At 38.6% G+C, this 26509-nt stretch overlaps 1 protein-coding gene across 1 annotated transcript in view; it reads left to right on the forward strand.

The window, feature by feature from the left end:
* Window positions 1-11452: 11452 nt before the first annotated feature.
* LOC122668458 (protein HUA2-LIKE 3-like) overlaps window positions 11453-26509 on the forward strand; it is a 33578-nt gene continuing 18521 nt past the window's right edge. The window contains exons 1-3 of the mRNA XM_043865021.1: window positions 11453-11886; window positions 12447-12523; window positions 24074-26329. Of these exons, the coding sequence (XP_043720956.1) occupies window positions 11773-11886; window positions 12447-12523; window positions 24074-26329 (2447 nt within the window). The 5' untranslated portion in view covers window positions 11453-11772. The remainder of the gene's footprint in view (window positions 11887-12446; window positions 12524-24073; window positions 26330-26509) is intronic.

A 26509-nucleotide genomic window follows, 5' to 3' on the forward strand; every position in this document is an offset into this window, starting at 1 on the left:
GTTGAATAAGAAAAAGAGGAGGGGGGTCACTCTCAGGTTGCATGGTCCCCTCACCAATGTGGGGTGTCAATAAGAACGTGTGCAGGGCATCCAATAAGGGTGGAATTTTTTATTTCACGGTAGATGGGATGGTCATTTCGCCTCCTTTTCAAGAGTTGTTGGGCTTGTTGGACTTAATTGGCCCAAACATATGCTAAAGTTTCATCTAAAGGGGAAAAAATCACATGGAAAAGGACTTTACTACACCAATGAAACAGTATCCACTGGTCTGCTGCCATCACTTGTCACTTAGTTGAATATCTCCTCTCTCTCTCTCTAGAAGGATAAGCAGGCACAATAAGAGCCATCCATTATTAGTACATGACCCGACCAAAACTGGCCCATCCTTAGGTAGAGCTAGCAAATCCCGGGCCCATGTAGACCCGCAACTCACATGGATAACGAAAGACGAAGGCCTATGAAAACCATGACACTCTGTGCGGGTGACCCCAAGGGGTAGGTGGATCCACTTACATGCATGTGTATCATACTATCTATCGTCTTCTTCTACCCGCAATTGTATCTGAGCCGCATTTGTATCGTCCCTCTTTTGTCCTGCATGGAAGTGTCATTTGCATCATCTCCTTCATCGGATCATTATCCTTTCTAGATCTCTATCTGGTACAATTGTCCGATTCCTCTCATAGGGGGTCGGAAATGAAGTTCTACCCCTTGCCTGAGTGAGGTTAAGTCATCATTTTCACCTCCCTATGAGAGGAATTGGACAACCAAACCGGGCAGAAAACCAAACAATAAGGGAATTGAAACAAAATCGGCTATACCCCAAACTGGATCTTGATTCCTATTTTTGTAACCTTGTGTGTCCTCCATGGGGATCAAAGAACCATTTTCTTATATAGTTATAGGCTTCTTGCATTTGCATGTGAAAATTGCCCGGGCAAAGCCTTTAAGTGCTACTCGATGCTACCAAATGGTCACGAATTCAAGTCTGAAAATAGTTTCTTTGCGAAAGTTAAGGTTAGGCTGTGTATATTATGACCCTCCCAGGCATTGGGTATGCCAATATTTAGTGTTAGCCAACATTTTAACACATGGAATTAAGGATTGAATCAATCAGTGTTGAATTCAATTTCAACCCGAATTGGTTTCGATCAATAACTGATATAAATTGACGGGAATTAGCAAAATCAGTAGCCATGACTGATTATAATCCAAATCAATTGATTCAACCGATCTGATCCCCATTTTTGAAACCGTGGTGGTACTAGCACTTCCCATTTGGATAGGGTTCTGATGTACTTTATTATTGATCAAAATTATATTTAATGGTGCAATCAAAACTCTAACATGTGACTTAGTCAATATTTAATTGCCCATATGATAACACATGGCACACGGGTATTGGTTGCGTGAACCCACCACCTATGGAAGGAACATGGTTTTCCATAAACTTCTCACGTAAGTGGAAGCACAAAAAAATTATAATGCGATCCATGAATATCAGTAGGGATTGGTTTATTGGGAGTTCATAGGATTACATTTAAGCGATAGTGATTACGTGCCTATGCTATGCTTGATTCGGATTCCAATTCTAAATTATTGTTTCTTATTCACAATAATTTTTGGAGGGCCATAGCGTCGCCGACTTCTAAGGGACAGACAGACACCCGTAGAATTATGCCCAACATTCATAATTGATGCAAAATTTTTAGATTCTGGACGTTTGCCTTGGATGGATTCTAGAACGAGAGTGGGCTAGAATCATAGGTGGATCCTTTCCCACTGCATCCTTACAGAAATAATCCTCTTTCTCTTTCTCTTTCTCTCTCTCTCTCTCTCGCCCGATATTTTGAGTCCATGGTTTTAAGTATCGGTATTGTATCGTCTGTATCGGGTGATACGCATCTATTTTACTTGTCACTAATATCGATACTATATCGATACCATACCGGTAGTACAGATAAGGGGTAAAATGATCAAAAAACTTATTTTTTAAGAAATTTCAGGGATAATTTTCTGCAATACAATCGATCCAGGCCGATACCATATTGGTATCGTATCGATTTTACATGTTGCCGAAACCCGTTCCAATGTCGTGCACTAAAACCATGCTTATATGTGACCAATTCCCATGCCATGGTGTGTTTGGAATTGATTGAATTTATTGGGAAAGGGTTTTCTTGTGGGTGTCAAATCTTAACACGAATCGATAAAATTGGTCGAAATCAATCGGAGAAATCTGAACTGAATCAAATCGATCTTTATTGGATTGGTTTTCAATTGGGGTATGCTGGGATCGATTGAAAACCAGATTGTACCAAATCAATCAATATCCAAACCGAAAATCGAACCGAATGAAACATATAACAAATATTTGAATATGAAATTATGAATTTGTGAATTGATTATCCATTGATTTCGATAGTAGTGAGAAGATTTCTAATTGTAGGGGGAATTGTTACAAATCAATGAGTATGAGGTTATGAATAGGGTTCATGTTTTTTTGTATTTCAATATTAATTATCTTTTCATGGATTAGTTATCCATTGATTTCACTATTAGTTACCTTCTCCTCACAATGATAAACAATGTTTTGATTTGTAATAATAATTTCGTTACAAACTTTATTTATCCATTGATTCAATAGTAGTTATCTTCCCAGTTCAATTTAGTTTTCATTGTTCTGATTACAACATGAACACATCAAATCAATTGTTCTATTTCTAGTTGTTTAGTTGTTTAACTTGGGAAGACGACTTAAAGAGTTTTTACCGAATCTTTCCTCACTACAGGTTGTGAATGTCAGAATTCATTGTGGTTCAACCCCAAAAATAAACTGATCTAAATTGAAATTAATCCGATACCAAAAAATCGAAATAAATAAAAAATATACCGGATCAAAACCGACCAAAATCCAAGGTTCCTTAACAGTTTGGTTTTAGTCTCACTCATTCTCAGATTAAAAACCGATTTAACTTGACCGAAACCAGGCCAAACCGACCATTTGACACCCTAGGTTTGCTTACCAATGCCAGTGTAAATTTCGAAAAAACCAAAACTCATGATCTTCACAGCTAAACCCCCGAAACCTCAAGGGCCAAGTATCCCATTCTTCAGTGCACTCTTGTGGTCCCTCTTGAAGTCCCTTGATTTGTAAGTCCTGCTTTCTCTGTTCCATATATACCCCACACATAGTTACTTTGAGATAGTTGCACAGCAGCCCATCCACGCTTAGCAGCAGAGAAAAGGGTCAAATTAACAATGAGAAATTATAAAGGAATATCCAAAGATGGTAGAGCAAGCATAAACAAGGGTAACAAAACATGTTCACCAAGGAACTAGGTGTAGGGTAATCAAAACTGAGGATCTTTAAATTAGCAATCCATTTTCGAATGAAGGATGATACACTCATAGGATTTGGAGTGATATGGTGAAAAATATACTTATTGCAAGCATGCCTTCAAAACCGATACTATATCGATACAGATCACAACAGATCAATCCATATCGGTCAAATTTGCCCTCGTTTTCCTAAAAAAATGGATTTTTTTACAGTTTTACTTCTGCTTTGTACCGTTTCATTGATACAATACCAGCAAAGTATTATGATTGGTGGCTAGAGATATTGATACAGATCACTTGATACGAGCGATCCGATATCGATACCTCAAACCATGCTCCCACGCCACATGGCAATGCGCAAGACAATATACTCAAGACCACAATTTCAGGGGGGAGGAAATAAAATAAAGGGCAAGTGATTGTTGTGTGGTCGTATAACTCTTGCATCAGCTCAGGGGTCAATGAGACCACGTGCAAGGGCATCGATATGGATGAGTGTTTTTATTTCATAGGGGTGGAGTAGTGATTTTTCGCATTCTTGTGTCTATGCACAAGAGCCACGCGTTCAAATAGCTTTCTTTTTCCCTAAATTAAATAAGTTAAAAAACAAAAAAAACATTCCCATGAAATAGTGTACATTAAACGAGGAATATGAAAATGGTTTTCCTTGTACAATTGATTAGAATTTAGCTAAGACTGTGTTTTTATCATCCAAGAATGCGAAATCAACTTAAAGAACATTTCAAGAAATGCATAACAAACACAGCCTATAAACCCAAACTTTACATGTGAAAATCATTCTAATTTCCAAACATAGCCGTATTACCCAAAAATGCATTATTACCAAAATTTTCCCTAAAGACAATTTCCTTTTTGGCAGAAGAACATTGCAACTCGTGGTCGTGGACCAAAACCAATTCAAAGCGCGTTAACCGGTGGTCAAATAGGTCAGCTGCCGGCCCTTCAAGGACCAACGAGCCACGACACGGCACGGCACGGCACGGCCCGCTCCCCAAGCAGTTCCTAGAACGGCACTATTAAAACTGGAAAAGCCTTCCTGTTTTTAATACGAAATTATGAATCTTCTGCCTTCTTTGTCTCTTCGATTCGGGAGTAAAAAACTGATTGGGCCTTGGCAATCTATCTTCCTTATATCTCCTCCTCTCTGAGAATAGTAAGATCCAACGAGAAGAAAGAAACGGTCATGTCATCCTCAATTTCGCACCCAAGGATCTCACCCTGCAACGCCAGTTTGGTCGCTGCAAATAGTAAAGAAGTTCAAGTACCAACAATCCTTGCAGTTTCAGGTACTCGCTTCACAAATTCCATTACTAGCCAAAAACAATTAACTGGTAAACCAGTTCCGTCGGTCTCTGGTCCTTCACTTGCATTGATCGGTGTTCCTCCTTATGGGCTTTTGGATGAAGAAGCACTGAATCATGATCTTAAGGTGTTAATGGAAAGGTTAGAGAGAGCGGTGGAGAGGATTAGAGTTTTGGAGGTAGAGAAGTTCATTTGCAGGACGAAGGGAGCGATTTCAAATGAGGATAAACATGTGGCCGAGATGATGAGTAAAGAGATTGTTGACAGGTTTCTTGAGAAGCCAATCCAGTATCTGAGATGCAAAGGTACTGGGAACTTGGCTTGTAAGTTAATGGATTTGAAAATTCTTGTGGAGGTTCTTGAAGGATCATGTTCGAGTTCCTGTAAAGAGCAGTCAGTGTGCAAGCGGACCTGAACCCCAAGGCCAGAAACCGGTAGATGGATCCGCTGCATCAATACCCTCCCCCCCTCTTTTTTTTTTTTTTTGGAGGAAAAAAATTATTTCGTCCCCAATTGACAATTCAATTTTTAAGGTCGTTGTCCTCTGTGGGAGAATACGTGCATTAGCATCATGAGGTGGGATTTCTGTCTTCCAAGGAGGTGGGATCGGTCATTTATTCCCCTTCTGTGTTTGGGCGTGGGCATACACTCTCTCAGAGAGGACTTTCTTCCATCAATTTGTTATGGGAGACCCTTTAAGAGGTCAGAATTTCCACCTTTCGTGGGTGGTGGGACGATTATTTTGCCCCCACTGTGCGCCCCCCCCCCCCCCTACATAGAGAACATTTTTCTATTTATTATTTTTCATGTATACATTTCTAGATATTTACTGAAGTTTTTTGTGTAGCCATGACACACTTGTTTGCGCAACATAAAAAATGGGAATTCAGACTAGCTCGGCCATTTCCAAATCAGGTTTGATAGAGCTGTTTCTAGAGTTCTTGGGATCGATTCCGCTAGATGAGAAACTTGGACCCAGCCAATTTTTATTCTTGTCGATTCAAATCACCCACTTTGTACTTTGTTTTTAGGGTTCAAGTCACCAGAATCAGAAAAAATTATACCCTAAGCTCCAAAAAATTGTTAAATGTGCACATACTATAATTTTTAAGCTGATCAAAGTAGGCTCCACGAATGAAGTAAGGTTGGGATATCATTATGAACTTGTCTTAAGTCGATAAATGTCATAATTCATAGGGAAAAAGTAAGAGAGTTTTCTTTCATGATGTCGGAAGGGGTCAGCCACTGTTCTAGGTTTCAAAAACATCCTCTCTTTACGAACAATCGAACATATTCCCAATTGTTGTACAATATTCTTTTTCACCCATCCAAAAACTACGATTAAGGGATTCCCCTTCACCATAACTTAGGGAAACCTCAATCTAAAAGTAAATGTCAAACAATGCCCTAACAAACAATAAGGGGCATAAACAATGGGGCATGGGTATAATTGCCATTTTAAACCTTATCTCGTATAAATCTTCACATGCACCTCTAATTCACGGAATCAATGTATATCATGAGATTCCCGCCTAAAAGTGTAGTGAAAAATCTTTGGTCAAAAGGTTTTGGTCATCTGATCCAAGCATTGCCTTTTTAGCTTTGTAAGTTCATTCAGATTTTTTTTTTATGAGAAAATAGTAGTATAAGCTAGCTTCCACTGTTTCTATTTCTTTCTTCCCCTTTTGAAATGACTTCTACCGCTCCTGTATAATACCACACCCCACTTCCCCACTGGTGCCACTCATTAATTTATTGTACACGAGTGGTGTGCCTATTTCTCTCTCTTTTTATATATGTTGTAGATAAATACAAAAAGGATATAACATTATGGTTGGCTTGGGATTTTTCAGAGCAACTGCATAGAAGAGCACACAACACATCAATGAGATGTAACAATACAATATCAATATATCATTTCATGTGAGGCACAGAAATAGGGTGACAGACACAGAGGTGCTGGTTTACCCAATATTGGCCCTGTTTTTTTTTTTTTTTTTTTTTCTTTCTATTTTTAGACGACATGTCAAGAGGGTCAAGATAGGTTTCTTTGATGGTATACTTACTTCTATCATGTCATATGTCCACTGAGTTGAATTGTTGTGGATAAATGTTTACCAAAATAATAATAATAATAATAATATAAGTAGATCAAGGTCTCCCATTCACTTGTCAAGTTTCTTTTCAAATGGAGTTAGCTATATAATTAAAAAAAATTGAAATCCAATGGAAATTTTTTATACAAGAGATGATTAAAATTCAATGGGAATATATTACACATGTGAAGGAGTATGATTAGATTTGACTTTGAAATTTTAAACATGGCCTTTTTTTTGTTTTTGTTTGGGTAAGCATTATTTCCTTGATATTATATGATTGGATCTGCAACATTCTCCATCCATGTGGCAAAACTAGGTGAAATAGTCAAGAGAAAACTCTTTTGGTATGATTGTTTTTGGATAAAGTTTTTTTTCACCGCATGGTGAAGGTTCACCATGCCATTATAGGGTTTTAGTATGTTTCCCAAAATCCCCTCACAATACCTTCTCGCGTGCATCTGAAGTCCGATGAATGGATTCCCATTTATCGTGGCTTAAGGAAACTTGGTCCATTATTTTTATCTAACTATTCTAATAAGTCTACGTTTGTCGTAGTTTCCAAATGGGAATCCCAATGCCCGGTTCAATTATGTAATTATAGTTTTTTTATTGGAACTATTAGAATGAGATTAACATATACAAACAATGTGTCAAGTATCAGGATTTTAATCCTCTCCAATTCCCTAAAGTTGTACAGTGCAATAGTGTTAGGTGAAGATGTTGACACGTGGCTGTTTGGACATTCAATGGTTCGCGCTCATTAACTTATGTTGAGCTCGGACCGTTGGATGTCCGAGCTGCCAGGTGTCAATGTCTCCACTTAGCATTGCCACACTGCACAACTTTAGGGAATTGGAGGATTATTTTCCCAAGTATCATAATTGTGCAATATGTCGGAGGAAGTTTCTCGGAGATGTATTGGAGAGATGCTAAGGTCCCGTTTGTTTAGAGGGGACTTAGAAAGGGTGGGAAAATGATGTACTTAAAAAACCCACCCCAATTTTGTTTGATTAATTTTTTGTGGTGAATTTATAAAAGCTTAGGGGATATCATTAATTGTTTTGTCTGCTGATGTAACACTTTAAAATCCAACTCCTTTGTTATTAAAAGTCCAACCAAATTGGTGGGATTTTAGTTACTCTTCATGGGAAAAGTAATTTTACCTCAATATTTTCATCCTAACAAAATTCCACCAACATGTGGGTCTCTTCTTCCCAAGAATCCCACCCCACTTTCTCCTCTAAACAAACGATGCCTAAGAGGGCTCTATATACGATTTGATAAACATGTATGGATATGCTATTGATACAAGCAAAACTATAATTTTTAAGCATTTTACATTATAGATAACAGATAATAAATAATAAAATGCTGGATATCAAAATAGCGTCAACTTATACCTATCTTCATGGAATCTAAATAATTTAAATTTTCATTGGCAAGTGCAATATTAAATCTACTAATAAGTTATAAAAAAATAATTATAACAAAATATGTGATTCAAAATTTCATTGGCAGGTGCAAATTTTTGTTTATTTAATCACTTCTCTTGTTTTACTTTTGAGTGTAGATGAGATCTTTGGGATTTTTGGGTTTTGGCAGCTTGTGTAATGAGTGTTTCGGTTGGTATCGATATTGTATCGATCCATATTGGTTTGATACAATTGTGTACATAAACATTTTGTGTATCAATTGTATAGCTTATCAATTTATATTCTTGTCTCGATACGTATGGAGACTTGACACCATATATATAGATGCACAATAATTGTGTATTGAATATTGCTCAATGTGAGTTCCACGCGTTGGGCTCCTGTCGCGCGACACAGTGTGTAGCGCACATCCAACGGCCCTGTGTGCTTGGGCAGCTCCTATCGCGCGACATAGTGTGTAGCGCACATCCAACGACCCTGTGTGCTTGGGCACGTAGCCCAACACCTTGCCTGTGTGTTGGGCTGCGTGCCCGAGCATACAAGGCCATCGGATGGTGTGCTACACACTGTGTCAGCTACAGAGTACCCGAATCCGAGTTCCACAGTCATGGGATGGTGATTGTGTCAATGGGCCCCACATCTGAGATGGTAGAAAAGGTGAGAGTGAGCGGGAGAGGGAGGAGTGGCGTCAACACGATGGAGTGTTGCTGGCTGCAAATGGAGGTGGGGGGCGAAGGGTGGGATCTTTATCGCCTACGGTGCCCTGCCCGGTACGGTTCCTACAATTTCCTAACAAGGGTGGTGAAATGACCATTCCACCCCCTGTCTGAACACTCTGCCTAGGTGGGGTCCACCCCCCTCTTATTAGAGGTACTAGAGAACTGTAGGTGATAATTTTCCGAAGGTGAGCAGGAGGTAGAGGATTTACAACCCCCCCCCCCCCCCAAAAAAAAAGCAGGAGGTAGAGGATGAGGTGGAAGAGTAAAATTGAAAATATCATTAAGTGAACAAAATCAATTCACAAATCACAAGGTATCCCAAATATCACTTTTGAAACGTCTCTCTCTTTCTCTCTCTCTATCCCACGACATAACTGCACCTCCAATTCTGAAACCTGCTTGTGAGCTTCATCCTCACCCGCACAAACGCAAACACCGCTCTTTCTATCTTGTTCCATTTCACTCTCCCTCCTCTTCTCCCCACCTTGCCACTAATTTCCATCCTCTCCCTTGCATTCCCCTTGCCTTTGCCCCTTTTTCCAGCTGTGACCTCTGTTTATAAAGAAATCACCCAGATTGGGCAAAGTGCACAATTTGGATAATTGTTGGAAAACTAAGTTTTGACTCCTCTTATCCTATCAAAAATCTGGTGAGTCGGCGTGGTCAAACTTGATCAGGGCGAGTCATGTTTTTTTCTATTTTTTTATATTTATATATATTAAATGCATAAAATAATCAAAATCATAAAAATTCAGATAACAACTAGGTGGTTTGTGGGTTTGTTGGACAAGAAGACGGAAGCGTCACAATTGCCAAATGAGAAAATGCGGAGGAGAATAATAAGAAGAATTGGAGCTTCTTCAGGTCATTTTAAAAAGAGAGAGAGAGAGTGAGTTTTCTTGGTGTGATCAAGAGAAGCAGCTAGTTAGGGGTCTATAGCCTTGTGGCAGGAGACACCAACTCGTCAAGGAGAAGAAGATGAGGGTTTTACAGTTCGGGATTAAGAGAGTTAGGGTTTGTTCCAAAACTTCCAACCTAGCTCTCTTGACTCCTGAGAATTATTTGTTATGGAAGGGAATGCAAAACGTCAGAGCTTGAAAGGAACACAAAGAATCATGCTTGAGTTTCCAAAATTGAGGAGTCTCGCTGAAGATGAATTGTATTGTTTTGAGTCCTTTGATCGAAATCGGAGATTTTCTCACGATTCGGTCAAAACCAACGATTCCATGGTGATTCTGTATCACTTGTTTCGAGTCTTATCTATTTTTTATACGGGTGAATCTTCACATCCCATGATCATGATTTCCATATATATATTTTTTTGGACATTTTCTCGGGTGATTCGCCCAAGTCAAAATATGGTTTTCCAATAATGATTTGGATCAACTCTATGCATTTGTTCCACATTACCCTCACTTCGGATCGACAAGAATCGAGTTTGGGTTCGGCTGATTCCAATTCGAATTGGCTAAGGTCAGATTTGGTATGATTTCTATTCATTGCTCGAGGGTTGGGCTCTCGCATGTCCAGGGTCGGAACAGATCAACCAACGACCAATTTACAGAACAAGGAGTGTTGCAAGGGCCAGAAGATTGATGGAAGAACCTAGCCGATTTGAATTCCGGATTGATTTCATGAAACAGTCAACAAATAAAGTTTCGGTCAAGAAATTGAAATAATTTTGGTGGCATCAATTTGAAATATTTAAAAAATAAGAAATTTATTTGAAATCGTTTTGGTGGCATTAATTTTAAATATTTCAAGAATAAGAAATTCATTTGATAGTTCAATTTCCGAGAGTAACGTCTCTATATTTTGTTGGGAGAGGATGGTGGTGGGGATGGGGCGGGGCTGGGAAGGGAGGTGATGGCAGCAACGATGACTAGGTGATGGTGAGACCATCAGGAGAAGAAGGGTGATGTTTTATTTTTAATATGAAAATACTGTTTTTTTCCATCAAATTAACCATGTGGTCATAATAGAGCACGAGTGAAATCAATTTTAATTATAAGATTGAAAATAATTCTTCAGTCAGTTCAGAATTTCATTGAAATATGGTGCGAAAATAAAACAAACAATTTCCAAAATTAAATCCAATTCCATTTTTTCTTAATTAAAGAAAAAAAACAGTGTTTCCTTTTTTTTTTTGGGTAAAAAAAAAAAAAAAAAAAAAAAAAAAAAAAAAAAAAAAAAAAGAACAGTGCTTATACAACAGTAAAGGTGACCCTCTGCTTGAGTTATAAGTAATTTGATTAATATGACCCACAGTTTCATCTTTAACATGCAATTATGCATCATTGCAGTAGTTATTATGTGAAGAACCAAAAATTCAACTCCTAAGTCCTAACTGGTCAACTCGGATAACGGCCCCGTATTATTCGGGCCTGGTTCAAGTTGGCTGGACTCCGAGTCGCCAGATGGGCCAGGCTAAAACTGCCAACCTACAAGTTGTTCAAAGGTTAGCTCGTAAGCCATCGGCGCACGTTAGCCTACAGAGGGTCCAATGCATATCCGTATATGCGGAGAGGAAAGGGTAGGAGGAGAACATAAAACCATAACTCTCACAGTTTTAGGGTTCTTCCCCAACATCTCTCCTTCCCCACAGAAATAAAGATTTCGTTAACAAGCACATTAAGAACCGTCTCTCTCAATCTCGTGATTGATTCAATGCCTGCAAATCCATTCTCCTTTTCGTCTGCTCAAAAACCTAACCAGTTCGAAAAAGCTCCCTTTCTCTGCAGAGAGGCGAGCAATTTCGGCTTTACCTCAATAACCCAGTCCTCAAATAGGTTAGTCCCTCTTAATCTAGAATCTTCACGACTCTTATAATCTTAAGGCTCTGAAATTCCTTTGTTCATGGCGCCCAGTCGCAGAAGAGGCAAATCTTCCGCAGCCGCCGCTCGACGGCAGTGGAAAGTTGGGGATCTTGTCCTCGCCAAGGTGAAAGGCTTTCCTGCCTGGCCTGCGACGGTACGTATCTAAGTATCGTATAGTTTAATGGGCAAGTTTCTTTCCTTTTTTTTCTGGAAACCTATTTCCAGGTTATTCTTTCACATCATTTGATTGTTTGCTTACGCAGTTTTATACAACATAAGGGATAATACTGCAATTCTATGAATCACTAATTACTATTTCTTTATATCAATAGGACGGTCTAACGTTTCTATGTGGCTATTATCGTTAATCTTTTATTTTATTTTATTTGGTTTTCATATGATCTTAGTATCCGGTAAATCCCTTCTTTTTGTATTTTACAGTTACAGTGCTTGTCACAATGGTTGCTTTCCCCTGCATGATGGACTTGTCAACCGATTTTTTGTTTTTCTTTTCTAGATTCTGAACCAACACAATATTTGGTGAACGTAATTAGAGAAGAATTTTAGCGTTATTTCTCTCTAAGAGGAAATCTTACTATTACTTCCAATCTTCCATGTTCTAATCTACCACCTCGTCCCCCAATGAAATAAACAGTGTTTCATGATCATAGCTGCTTAGTTTGTTTTCTCTAAGAAATTGATTAATGATGGCAGGTAAGTGAACCGGCAAAATGGGGCTATTCAACGGACTGGAAGAAAGTGCTTGTTTACTTCTTTGGGACCAAACAAATGTGAGTTGTAAAATACTTTGTTACCTTGAAGGATTTATATTTAATTTGTTTGTTGTTTGATTAATGGATGTTGCAATCGGTTTACTAGTAAAATTTCGGTTGATGTGTCACAATTGTTTTAGATTGGTTAAATGGAGTTAATAGCTTTTTAACTTGAGCATGCTTATTGATGAAAAATAATAAAACAGGTTGCTAACTTGCTATTTGAGACATTGTTGTGGCATCTATGGAGCTCAAAACGTTAGTATACATTTTCTTCATCTTTCCTTTTTGTTATAGTTTATGTTCTGTAAGCTATAGATCCATTTTTAGTATGGCGTTTCAATCAAGAAGTGTTGAACCTAAGGCTTTTTCTGGAATCTTCCCCACATCATGGATGCTTTCTATGTCCTTAGTAATCTAATTACTCTCATTGATGTGCAAGTCAATGCCCCTCCTACTTCATTTCTTGCTCAATACTCTGCAGCTTGTTTTAGGCTGGCTATTATGAGCTGGAGCAAGCTGATGCTATTTTTCTGCTTTGTACTCTTCATAGTTAGCATTGTTTTGTTCATTTGCTTCTTTTTTTTTTTTTGGCTACATCTGTTGCTGTAAAAAACCATGTATAGGGGAAAAAATTCAGGTACAATCACTTTTACTCTATTGGTTTTACCTGAAAATTCATCTTTTATGTGGGTTTTACTGGGCAAATGTAGCCTCAATTAAGGGTGTCAAAGTCGAATAGGAACCGAAAACCGGAACTGGATCGAATAAACCAAACAAAACCGAATAGAATTTGGTTACAATCCGGACCTTGGATACAGGAACCGAATTCGCTTCAGTTCTGGTTCCAGCATATGAACCGATGGTTGGAACTGAAACCGAACCGAATTTGGGCACCAATATACTAGTATATTAATATATTTTAATATGTTAATACATTATAATACATATTATTAATATTTATTATAATACTACTATATAATAGTATAATATATTTATATATAGTATAAAACGAGTACAGGAACCGGAACCAAACCGTGTCAGAAATGAATAGATACTGAACCTACTAGGTTTGGTTTGAGTTTAGATTTTCAGAACTGACACGGGACTCTGTTCGGTTTTGGATCAAATGCACCACCCTGGAACCGAACCGAACCGAACCGAAACCCAACCGAATACCCGGTTCCGGACTGATTTATATCTTAGCCTCAACTACAGAAGCCAATTATACTAACTAAGAAATTAGCATGCACTTTGACTCTTTAGTTTGGAAGATGGTAATATGTCATCCAATCACTGGATTTTCTTTATTTTCTTGGCTGGATGACATAGGGTGGGGGGTGGTTTGAATGTTGATCTTGATGACATCTCTGTCCAGTGAAGCTGGATGACTATTACATTAAGAAGTCGGGAGGGGGGAGTTGGTGAAACCAATTGATCCTACAGTGATACTCTGCCATGCTTGGTATAGCTTATTTTAGCTCAAGGTTCTAAATCTCGGTTTCGAACCTGGCCGAAATCGAGATTTCCCCGTTTTTGACTGAAACCTGGTATTTTTTCTGACCAAACTCAAAATGGCATGGCCTGGTTGAAATTTGGTCAAAATTCAGTATTTTTGGGTCAAAATTGTGCTTGTCGAAACTGGTTGAAACCACCGAAATATGGTCAAACCCTGGTATGATCCAGTATTGATTTTAGGTTTTGTCTCGGAAAGTTTCGAAAACCAAAATTTAGTTCCATGTTCTAGTTCTTGTAGAATTAATTGTGATATTGCCTAATCAGGCACATAAGCCATGGAACAAAGAACAAACAACTGAGAGAACCATGGAGAGCAAAATTGACTGTGGATGTTTGATTGGCTACATGTCCATTATAGTTTTTTGGAGTAAAATTTAGCAAAATAACTAATCAATTTACCGAACAGCAGCATGCCAGAACTCAAAAGGTTCAAAAACTTTTTTTATTAGGTTTTAGGCTGGAAATGTTTTCTGAAATGGACATCTTATTTGAGATCATATATGTGGTTATGAGTGTTGGTGTTGCAATGTGGCATGGTCATGACATGCAAATTCAATTAGCTTCGGAAAAATATGATTCATGAATTGAATGGACATGTTGGGAAAGAGCGTAGAGGCGACTAGGTGTACATGGAGGATATGGTTTTGGAGAGAGGAATATGGAGGGGATCTCAATTTTAGATTTGGATGTGGATTATGATTTATCTATTGTAAACACTTTGAAATGAGAGACGAGCTTTTAGTTACCTTCAAAAGTGGACATCGTAGTAGCCAAATAGATTTCTTCTTAACTTGAAGGTCCGATAGATTGTTATGTAAGGATTGTAAGGTTATACGAGGGGAGAGCCTAACCACACAACATAGATTAGGGCCTCTTTGGTATTACTTTTCATTTTCATTTTTTGACACAAACGTTTGTACAGGTGTTTGGTACAATTTATGGACCCTATTTCTATTTACAAAACATCAAAATAATTGAAAACACCCCCAAAATGATAATGGACTCGAGTCCATTATGGATTATGGCCAAAAACCATTTTCCATCGTTTTTTCGCTCAAGTAATGAGCACGTGCTCATAAGGCAGAATAAGTGAGTAAAATAGACATTTTGTTTTGATTTTAGAAACACTCTTCCTTCTTCTCCTCCTCGTCCTTCTTTTTCTTCTTCTTCTTCGGTGAAAAGAGGGAAATGATCTGTCTACTTTGTTGGGCGAGCGAGGGGGCAGTGCTGGAAAACGATCTCTTGCCGGTGACTTTTCCGGCGTCGTTCATCGCCACCTTTTCGATCCCGTCATCTTCTCTTGCCGGCTTTTTTCTTCTCATCGGATGGCGTTTGTGGTGGTAACGAACCATCTCCCTGTGGATAGAAATCAGCTTAAAAAACCTTATTCATCGGCCAATTCTGATTCCAGTCGATCTTAAGAACCAGAAGAGGGAGGGTAGAGTCTTCTCTCTTGGTTTAATGAAGAGATTGCGGAGGCTAGGCTGTGAAAAAACCAATTTTAGTTTGCTCTGCAGACAATTTGTATAAAATCAAACTTAAGTCTAAAAGAAGCCTTTCTAGGGATGCCGGAGTTGCAACTCTCTTCGGATTTCTTGGAGCTTGGAGAGAGAGAGAGAGAGAGAGAGAGAGAGAGAATGAACCATGGCTTTCAGCAAATGGGTTTTTCTGATTTTGATCCTTCACTTAATTCAGCGGAGGTGATTCCTGCAAAATGGAACTGAGCAAGTTAAAAGACATTGGTGGTATAATTCTTTTGGATTCTAATCAGGGTCTGAATAGAGTGCATCGATCATAAGCATTCATCTTTCAAATTGGGTTATCCACGTCCATGCTTCCATGTCAACAGAAAGATAAAAGTACCAGGAATGAAAATAGAGTTTGACGAGTTATTGCTTTGATTTTGATGGCCCCCGTTACCCCGTAGTGACTGGTGTGTGGCTGCTATGAAGGTTCACAGAGAAGGGAGGGGAACAAAAATCCAGATCTGGATCACATCTCAGTCACAACTGAAACGGAAACGGAAAAAAACAAAAAATCCAGATCTGGATCTGGTAAAGTTTTGGTAGCTCCAATCGTCCCCGCTCAAGCTTCTGAACTCTCGTTGCTATGTCTGATACTCCCTCTTCCAGGGAGAATTCGCCCGCCTGACCCGCCTACCACTGCGGCCGTTGGTTCTAATGGGAGTGGTTTTGTTGCATCCTTTGTAAGCATAGTCTCTAAAACTCTTTCATTTCAACCTGCTTCTGTAGCTATCAAAAGACCTGCAATTCATCTTGGGACACAGTTTCGAGTTGATTTGGGAAAGAAGATGGGTGATGGGAGAATTTCTTCACCTAACTATTGTGATAATTATTTACACATAGGTAGTTACCAAACTCATTTTTCATTCTACAATCTTTTGTGTTTAGTATTTACCAAACAGTTTTTCAAATTTTTTTTAATCAAAATAGCTTTTAGTAATGATTTTTTTGTAAATAGGCCAAAATGAAAATGAAAAGTGATACCAAAGAGGCCCTTAGTGGTTATGGATATGTGCCTCACTACACATAATTGTAAGAAAGATGAGCTTATTTGCCTTAGGATAAGGTGGTGAAGCTTAAAAGGAGACACTTTGTGAAATCATTTACTGATGAAGTGGTCAAACAAGAAAAGTGGGACTTTGAGGGAGACACTAATACGATGTGGAATGAGATGACTATTTGTCTTAAGAAGGTTGGTAAAGATGTCCTAGGTGAATGAGGTTCAAGCAACCATTAAGATTAAGAAAGCTAGTTTTAAGACATGGCAAAGGACTAAGGATGTAGAGAATCTACGAAGGTATAAATTTACCAAACCAAAAATGAAGCTAAGAGGATTGTGGGAAAGCAAGGGCGAAGAAATATGAAGATCTTTGTAACAATCTGAGCACAAAGGAAGGGGAAATATCGATAGCTAAAGTGAGGAAAAGGAAGAGTAGATATCTTGGCCATGTAAGATGTATTAAAAGTGAAGATAATAAAGTACTAATAATGGATGCGGGCGTTAAGAAGAGATGGGGATGTTATTTCTGTAGCCTACTAAATGAAGACACTTCGAGTAATAGTGTTCTAGAATATTGCATTAACCATCAAGACACCACATGTCATAAATATATATGAAAAATTAGGGTGTTTAAAGTAAAAGAAGCTTTAAGGAGGATGGAAGTAGGCAAGGCACAAGGCCCAGTCGAGCTCCTAATAGAAGTGTGGAAGAGCTTAGGAATCTGTGGTCTATCTTGGCTAATCAAGTTGTTTAATAAGATTATGAGCACAAGGAAAATGCCAGATGAATGGAGGAGAAGCATCATGGTTCTGATTTACAAAAATAAAGGTGATATTCAGAGTTGCAATAATTATAGAGGCATAAAACTAATGAGTTTTACGGAGAACCAATTTGGTTTTATGACAGGAAGATCCACGACAAAAGCTATTTACCTGGGAGACTCGGGAAAGTTTTAAAGATTATAAGAAGGATCTCCATATGGTCTTCCTTGACCTCGAAAAAGCTTGTGACGGAGTCCTTAGAGAGTTAATCTTGCAAGTACTAGAGAAATGAAGTGTTTCAAGTAAATATGTGGACATAATTAAGGATATGTATGATGGTGCAGTGACAAGTGTAAGAATAGTGGGCGGCCAAGGTAGTGAATTCCCAATTACAATTGGGTTACATCAAGGATTAGTTTTAAGCCCTTATTTGTTTGCACTTATCATGGACAATTTAACCAGAGACATTCAAGATGGGGTTCCTTAGTGATTGATGATATTGTTCTAGTGGGTGAGACAAAAGCAAGAATTAACACTAAGTTGGAGTTGGATCAACCTTGGAATCAAAAGGTTTTAAGATAAGTAGAACGAAGGCAGAGTATACGGTGTGTGACTTTGATTACACTAGGACGGATAATGAGTTGGTTAAAATTGATGATAGGGATATTCCACAAAGTGATTATTTTAAGTATCTAGGCTCAATCATAAATAAAGAAGGCGGTATAGAGGATGATATTTTATAGAGAATTAAAATTGGATGGATGAAATGGAGATGTTCAACCAGAGTATTTGTGTGATCGGCATATTCCTTTAAAACTTAAAGGGAAATTTTATGGGACAGTCATATGACCGGGTATGATGTATGGTGCGAAATGTTGGGTAGTTAAGAAGCATCATATAGATAAACTCAGTGTAGCGGAGATGAAGATGTTGAGATGGATGTATGGCATAACTAGGAAAGATAAAGTAAGGAATGATCATATTAGAGCTGATTTGGGAGTAGCTCTAATTCATGATAAGCTACGAGAAAGTCGTTTGAGGTGTCATGGCCGTGTTCATCTGAGGCCTTTGGATGTTCCAGTACAGAGGAGTGATTTGATTCCGATTTAGGAACTAGAAGAGCCAGGGGCATACCTAAAATGACCTTAGGAGAAGTGGCGAGGAAAGACATGCATAGCTTAGGTCTTGTATCAAGTATGACCTCAAATAGAGCTGATTGGAGGGCAAGGATCCATGTAGCTTACCCCATTTAGTTGGAATAAGGCTGAGTTGTTGTTGTTGCCGACTTGGGAGTTGGGAGGGTGGATAACAGCAATTTTATTGTAATAGATAGAAAGATGTATAGGCTCTCAACGAGGCAAAGCCTTTTTTTTCCTGTTTCTACAACATTCCAAAGAAAGAATGAAAAATACATGAAAAAAGCTGTCTTAAAGCATATATCAGTGGAAAGGATCCCATAACACCAGTTCAGTCTATCAATTACTCTGGGACGTGCGGTTAAGTTGTGAAGTGAGGAACTTTATTTGTCCAATGACTTGGTGAAGATCTGCCATGTCATTCGCAGCCCTTGGCTTCCGATGGGACGTGCAGTTAAGTTGTGAAGAGAGGAACTTTAGGTGTCTAATGACTTGGGCAAATCTCCGTTGGCCATCCTTATTAGGAGACATCCAAAATATGATTGTTAGAATTTCCTTCCACCATAGCTATCAAACTACTCTCTTTTTATTGCGCCCTCCAAACCTATTTGCAAAGATAGTGGCTCTGCCCTGGCCAAATCACTTTGCGTGTTGGGCCTGATTAAACTCCTTAGACAGCTTCCCCACCTTCCCCCAAACGAAAAACAAAAATTTAGATTTGTTACATTGTTTTTATATCGTATAAAAATTCTATAAGTGATACTAGATTATTGATGAGATTATTTTATTTATGTGTTCCAACTATGTAATTTGCTTGTCTTTTTGTATTAAGTATGTTTATGGGATGTAATAACTTATTGCGATCGTCTTTTTTGTGTGTGGGGGGGGGTCAAATGGCCATACTACACTTTACAATGACCAAATAGCAGCCTTTGTATGATGTATTTGATGCTTATGAAAGAGTATCAGTTACTCCTGGTATTTTTTGTTCCTAAATGCGTGAAAGCTCTACATACTGAAGCCCACAGAATGGCCTTTTGAGCCACCATTAGTGCATGTTCATGGTTGATTTCAAGGGTTCTGCCATTACTGTCCATACAAACATTCCTCAAAGTTGTGGTCCACATTAAATTCCTCAGCTGATTACTCCCACCATCCTGTCTCTGACCCTTCCATCACCAAAGCAATCCTCTGTCTTTGGCATGACACAGTTGCCTTAGCATGTTTGATTGGAGTGACCCACTTTGGAGACCCATGCCAAGATGCAACAGGCCCAACACAGTTTTATGTTCTAAAGGGAGTTGGTAGTTGACATCATGGAACTAATTCTTGGTTGAAAATGACCGAAATCTCCGAGTTGTCTTGGTTTTGGGCCTTGCCGAAACGAAACCCACGGAGGCCCAGGGTCTCGGTCCGGGCCTGACCCAAACCAGGTCCGAAACTGAGATCTCAATCCTTGGTTGACATAAAATGTAATCTTTCTTTTATTTTATCTTATTTGAGTGGGTAGATTATGTAGGAATTATTTTTCATTGTTTCTTTATTTGGGATATTTTCTGGATTGTTTACTTTCCATGTTAGTTGGGTTTCTATTATTATGTAAGCACGTTTTGTTTATATTCATGTAATACAATGGAGAGAACAGAATTGGATGGATTGGAAGAGTTATTTGAGTTGCTACTATGGTGTGAGAAATCATGACTGACCAGCCATGACATTCTTCTTTTCCATCCTTTTTTCTCCCTTATTCTTCCTTCTTCTTAGCTTTCTTTTTTTCCAACTGTTATTTTTGTTTCTGCACTTGTATTCTTCTCCCATCTTTCTAGCAAGGTTCAAAACTCGTCTCGACTTGGTGCCTCTACCAGGTCGAGACGACAGAGATCTCGGCGAGTTGGTGTATATTTTTTTTGTTTTGTTTCAGTATGATGTTTCGGTGGGCAAATGGCCATAGTCGGCTCCAAAACTTTAAAGGAAGCTTGTTTTAGGCTTAATACACATATTTAAATCTTCAAATTGCAAAATAAAAGCACCCAATTTGGTGTTTTGGATTTGCACCCTTGGTTGGCAGTAATCATTGAACCCTTAATGTAATATTGCCTATTCTACACATTGTTTGAGTGCTATGAGACATAATTGGCAAGTAAAAGAAGTAATTATGCAATAATGGATTAAAGACTTAAAGTTTCCATTACAATCCACAAGATACAGTGAAGTGTTCACAATGCATATTACATAGACACCCAATCCAAGTGCAATGAATAATACATGAGTCATAGACACCTTACTACCCTAGTCTTCCACATCTCAACTCTCAAGTCCCAACATGACAATACTATGACTTTATGTGAGGAGGTCGAGATTTTCGAAATATTCGAGATTTCTCCGAGATTCTTGAAATATTCAAAATTTCGGTCGAGTTATTCAAGACTCTGCATGTTTTGTGTCTCGTATGTTATCTCGTCTCGAGGAGCTTGAGATCTCGCCGAGATTTCGTTGATAGCTTTTGAACTATGCCTTCTAGTCTGACTTATGCCTCCCGTCTGAATCCTTTTCTTGAACAGTCGAATATCACTCTACTGTTCTTCCTTGCTGGGCAGTACTACAGCCCTATATTTTGATTTTGTTCTACCTGATGCCCCATCGGTTGGTTCTGATATTTTGGGTAACAGTTTTCCTCCTGAGGGCAACCCTTCCTTGCCATGAGAAACATGATCTGCAACCAGAGCTTGTTTTGAGTTTTTCGCCTGGGGTAATTTCAAGGAGCTTACCTACTCTCATACCTATTTTTTGATCTGCTACTAATTGTCTTGAATAGGGCTTTGTGATGCAGATAGATCACCTAAGTGGACTTATTTTTGTGGAAGTAAGCCTAGGGTTGGGTTATTTTTGTGTTGGGCCATTAGTCCAATGGGTTTTCATTGTAATGGGCCTATAACGTGGGTAGAGGCTAAGCATACAGGATTAGTTAAGTTATTTTATTTCTTTATTTTACTTGGTATTAAGTGTTTTAGTTAGGCTGGATTAGGTTCCTATAAGTCCAGCCCTGTTTTATGTCGGTTTCCGAGTTAGTTTAGGTTACCTTATTAGTTAAGGATTGGGTTAGGCCTTTTCTTTTTAGTTTAGGTTACCTTATTAGTTAAGGATTGGATTAGGTTCCTATAAGAAACCCCTTGTTATGGTCAAGGTAGGTTGGTGTCTGATCCAATCGAACACCTTGCAGTGTGAAGCCTGTGTGGATTGTTTTATTGCTGGATTTATCGATTCTACTGCTTATTATTCTCAACAAGTAAGTTGAGTTCTGAAATTTTCTGCGACTTTTGTTCTACCCAGGATTCATATATGAGGCTTTGTTTTTTGCATGAATTCTGAATAGAAGAATCCAGCCATTAGAATCTGTCCATATTTTGACCTAATGTTCTTCAATCCAAAAGAACTCGATTCAATCTTGGCAAGATTCTGACATGCGGATCTGTAATTATCCCTGTTTTTCAATTCTGCCTGTTTCTTTTTAAGCTACTGTGTATACCCTACCCTGATATACTGTTATTGAATCTGATTTATTATTCTATTTTATTTATTGATATAAGATTTATATGCTGAATCGATTGGTACTTGGTAGTTCAAACATCAAACCCCAATTTCTGATGTCTGAATTCCCTGGTTAAATTATTGTTTTACAATTCTTTTGCTACTAGGAATACTCTATATTTCCTGATCTAACTGTTGGATTGATTTCAGACTTCCAGTTCCAGCAGCCATTCCCCTTCCTAAATGCTGAACTTGATAGGGCTCTTAGACTCATCCCACCATCTAATTTTTTTTATCTGTGAGTTCTCTTTAATCCGGAAACTATTCTTTGTGAAAAGGTCCTGTCTTGGTACTGTTTTGTTCTTTCAATTTCAGTACCACATTACTTTGAGTGGTGACTCCTCTCACGAAACTTGACCCATCGAAGGATTTTAGATTGAGTTATTGCTCTTGCATTTGGTGGACTTCTCCCTACTGGTTCACGGCAGGAGGTAGAAGACAACCCCTCTTTCCCCTATCCACTCGGTATATTTTTAAGGTCTTATTTATTTAGTTGTCAATAGTGCCCCTCCCTTTTCTCTAATGCCTTTTACTTCCTAATTTACCCTTGATAAATAAGTCCTAAATCCTTATATGTTCCTTTTGTTCTATATACCCAAGAGACCCTTGAAAGTTCTGATTATAAATTACTTACAGCTCTACCACTCCCCTTTACAAACTCTGAAATATTATGAGATTGCCATTATCTTCCTACAATTGGTTATTATGCATTTGGGTGGGCCCAAAGCGAACCCAAACAGGTTTGTTTGAACCCGGGTTTGCACCATGCCATTACTTAGACCCAGTTGCTCAGTTGTACCCTTTCTGGAATACATCCTTATTCTTCAAAAGTGAACTGACAATGGATAAATAGATATGTCACATCTTTAACAGTCCTAAAGCACAAGAAACAAGCAAGAAGATTCAAAGGGTTATCTTCACAGTAGTTTGTTGCAGTCACAAGCTAACAGCTGCAGTGGAGATCGGGAAGAGGTAGGAGAAGAAGATAGAAAATAGAAAGGGGGGGGGTGGTAGGAGGAATGGTTCTCTCAGCCTGGGCCTTTCACCGACAGCTATCTCAGCTGTTGCAGCAAAGGAGGAACTCCCATACTCGATGGCTAAATTGGCATGAAGATTCTTTTCTCAAATTCTGTTCTTTCATTAAGATGTGATGCCTTTTAATAGCTTAGGCAAGCTTACAGTGGAATAGAAACTTTCCAAAGTAAGAACTAATCTAAAATAGAACCTTAGGAAAATAGAAACTCCTAAATCCTAACTAAAATTAGAAACTATTAGGCTTTATAGTCCAACCTTCTAAACAAGCAAGGAAACAAAAATGGAAACAAACTAGAATTAGAAGCTTCCTCATATACTTTCTAAAACTTAAAATAGAAACTAAACTATGGCAGCATTAGGAGAGAATCTTTCTCCCCTTGATGGGCCCACAAGATCTTCTAAAAAACATCCCCACACAAGGCAAATATGGGCTATGACACTGTTCACATGAACAGTGTTTTGGCCTCTTTTTCTTTGCCCATCTAGAACTGCTGGGCTGGCTCGATGTGATCCAGTTCTGGTCCATCTGGAGCTAGTTCGATGGGCCTTGGTTCTTCTTCTTCTTCTTCCGGTCAGTCATGGGATCTACATCAAGGACTACGGGAGGGTCCATGCCTATACATGGATGGCTAAAAATGCATGGTAATGGACATACATAGAAGGTTATTTGATTGAATTTGAGTTTGGAATTAGACATGGCCAATCCGGGCATTGTCCTTTCTATAATGTTGGAATTGCCACATCATCCTTCTTCTGGCAGAATTACATTGGCTGACCATGTAAGCTTATAAAATCCCTTACATGTACATAATATCATTTACAGTTGGAAAAAAAAAGGGAATATATACTTCATAATGGTATTTATATAAAAAATTGTTTACATGTTGTCTATCTTTATGTAAACTTTATCAGGTATATCATATTCTTTGGAGTTGAATTCTGTAAATTCCCTTTTTCGGTTGTGGGTTCCATCAAAGTTGTATTCTAATTTGGGTTATGTTTTACAGTGCTTTTTGCAATCCTGCCGATGTTGAAGCATTTACAGAAGAGAAAAAAAATTCCTTGCTAATTAAACGTCAGGGTAAGGGGGCTGACTTTGTTCGTGCAGTAGAGGAGATTATCGATAGCTATGAGAAGGCAAAGAAGCAGGACCAAGATGTCGAGTTCAACTCAGGTGATGAAGGTACTGTGTCAAACACTGGGAATTCAGAGGGTTCTGGTGGGAAATCATGGATGAATGGCCAGACACAGAACCCTATGATGATGTCCAATTCTCATTCGGAGTCTTTAAATGCTTCTAAGGATAGCAATGAGTCATGCAATCCCATTGTTGTTCCTGTTTCTACAATGGATATAACTGAACTGCAGGGTATGGAGACAGTATCTGAGGAGCGTATGGAAAATTCACTGTTTCTTACTAACCTTCGAGAAACAAGTTTGGAGACTAATACTGCTTTGAGAAAAAGATTAAGAGAAACACAACTTCAAGGATGTTTTGTGCAGAGGAGGGCACCATCGATTCGAAGGTCTAGAAGTTCATTGAAGGTTGATCCTTGCAAATTTCAAAGTTTTATCAGGCCATTAAATGGTTGTAGCAAGACTGCTGAATTTCTAGCCCATACTTCTAGTTTGGATGAACCCTCGACAAAGAAACGGATGAGAAAATCACTGGATCCCTCTGTTCGGCAGGATGTAGATTCACTACTTCGTTTTGCAGCTTTAGCTTCTAATGGTAGTAGTGAGGACAACGGTTCTGAGGTAGTTGCAACTAACTCTGATATAATTAGCTTGAATGAAGGAAGCACATTGGAATCCAGCTGCAAAGTTGAACAACATGAGACTCTTGGATGTCTGGAGAGAGCCGTGGAGTTGAATGAAAGGCTTGATCTCCAGAGTAACACAGTTGTCCTTAAGAAGAGAAGAAAACCAAATAGAAAGCGAGTTATTCAGGATGCAGCAGAATGTACTCCTAGACCTGACAAAGAGGCAAGTGTTGGGGCTGGCATAATTATAACTGTACAAAATTCTCCTTGTGAGAAGTTAGATGAGAGGTCCGGTAAAGGTGATGGGGATGAACACCTACCTTTATTAAAGAGAGCTAGGGTTCGAATGGGTAAACCATCTAGAGAGGAGGAGCTTGTTAATTCCATGCACACAGAAGAGAAGCCCTCAGAGGGTGATTTTGTTCTTAAGACATCGAAAAATGAGATAGAGCATGAAAACCCCATGAACACAGAAAGGAAACCTACTAAGGAGGTTCTTGTTAATAATTCAGAGCAGGTTTCCGCATCCACTGTTTGTTATGATAATTGTTCTGTTGGTAAAACCTCGTTGGAGGCAAAGGGAGCAATGAGTAATTCATCACCTTTGAAAAATCGCTCCCATAGTGATTCGTCACCTTTGAAAAATTGCTCCCATAGTACAGAAAATGGAATTACATTTTGGAAAGCTAAGAAATATCAATGGTGTGGTGGGTCGTTGGATGGTGAAGCTGCTTTACCTCCATCTAAACGTCTTCATCGGGCTCTGGAAGCTATGTCTGCCAATGCAGCTGAAGATGATCAAGCAGGAAGTGAAGCTCCAGAGACCACAAAAATGCTTTCTAGCAGCTCATCTGATTTGAGTCCTTGCCATTTTCCTGGAGGTAATGAAGTACAGAATGCCTTGGAAAGACAAAATATGAACTTTAGTGATACATCCAGGTGTGCTGCCAGCTTTACTTCACCAATTAACGAGGGACAGATGGAGTATTTAGATATGAAAGCTTGTGACCATATTGTGAGTAGTTCCACTAGCTCAAGACAAGGGGACGATGCCCATGAATTGTTCGGTGAGGGTTTGAACGTTGAAAATTCCAAAGATCTTGAAGATTCATCTGTTGATACTGAAATTGTGAAACCGGATGTTGATGTTAGAAGTTCACAACCTTGTTCGTCTAACTTTGATGAGAAGCAGGACAGCCTTGTGCCTAAATTGGATCGGCCTTCATCTTCCATGGAAGAAGACAAAAATATGATTGTAGACACAGGCAAAAAGTGCTTTGATTATACCTTAGGGGGGGAGGGTTGTCCTCATGCAGATAATGCAGGTAATGAGAATTGTAGTATTCATCAGGAACAAGATTCCATCTCCGAGGCTAAAGAAGTGGGCAATTTCTCAGCTCTGAATGGCACCGATGTGCTTCTCTCTGCTCCTTGTGTTTGTGGTGAGGAAATGAAATCTCTTAAATCTCCAACATATGGGAACAACAGCAATAATGACATGTAAGTTTTTTGGTATATATATATGATGGATTTTTTTCCGAAACTCCTATGTCTTTTAACAACTAATCTGATAATGTTATTTAAGTTAGTTATATATATATATATATATGTATGTATTATAAATATTTGCTGTTCTCTCTTTGAATTAAAAGTCTCAATATGGAAATTTGTTTTAAAATG

Source organism: Telopea speciosissima, chromosome 7 (assembly GCF_018873765.1).
Source record: "Telopea speciosissima isolate NSW1024214 ecotype Mountain lineage chromosome 7, Tspe_v1, whole genome shotgun sequence".
Lineage (NCBI taxonomy): Eukaryota > Viridiplantae > Streptophyta > Magnoliopsida > Proteales > Proteaceae > Telopea > Telopea speciosissima.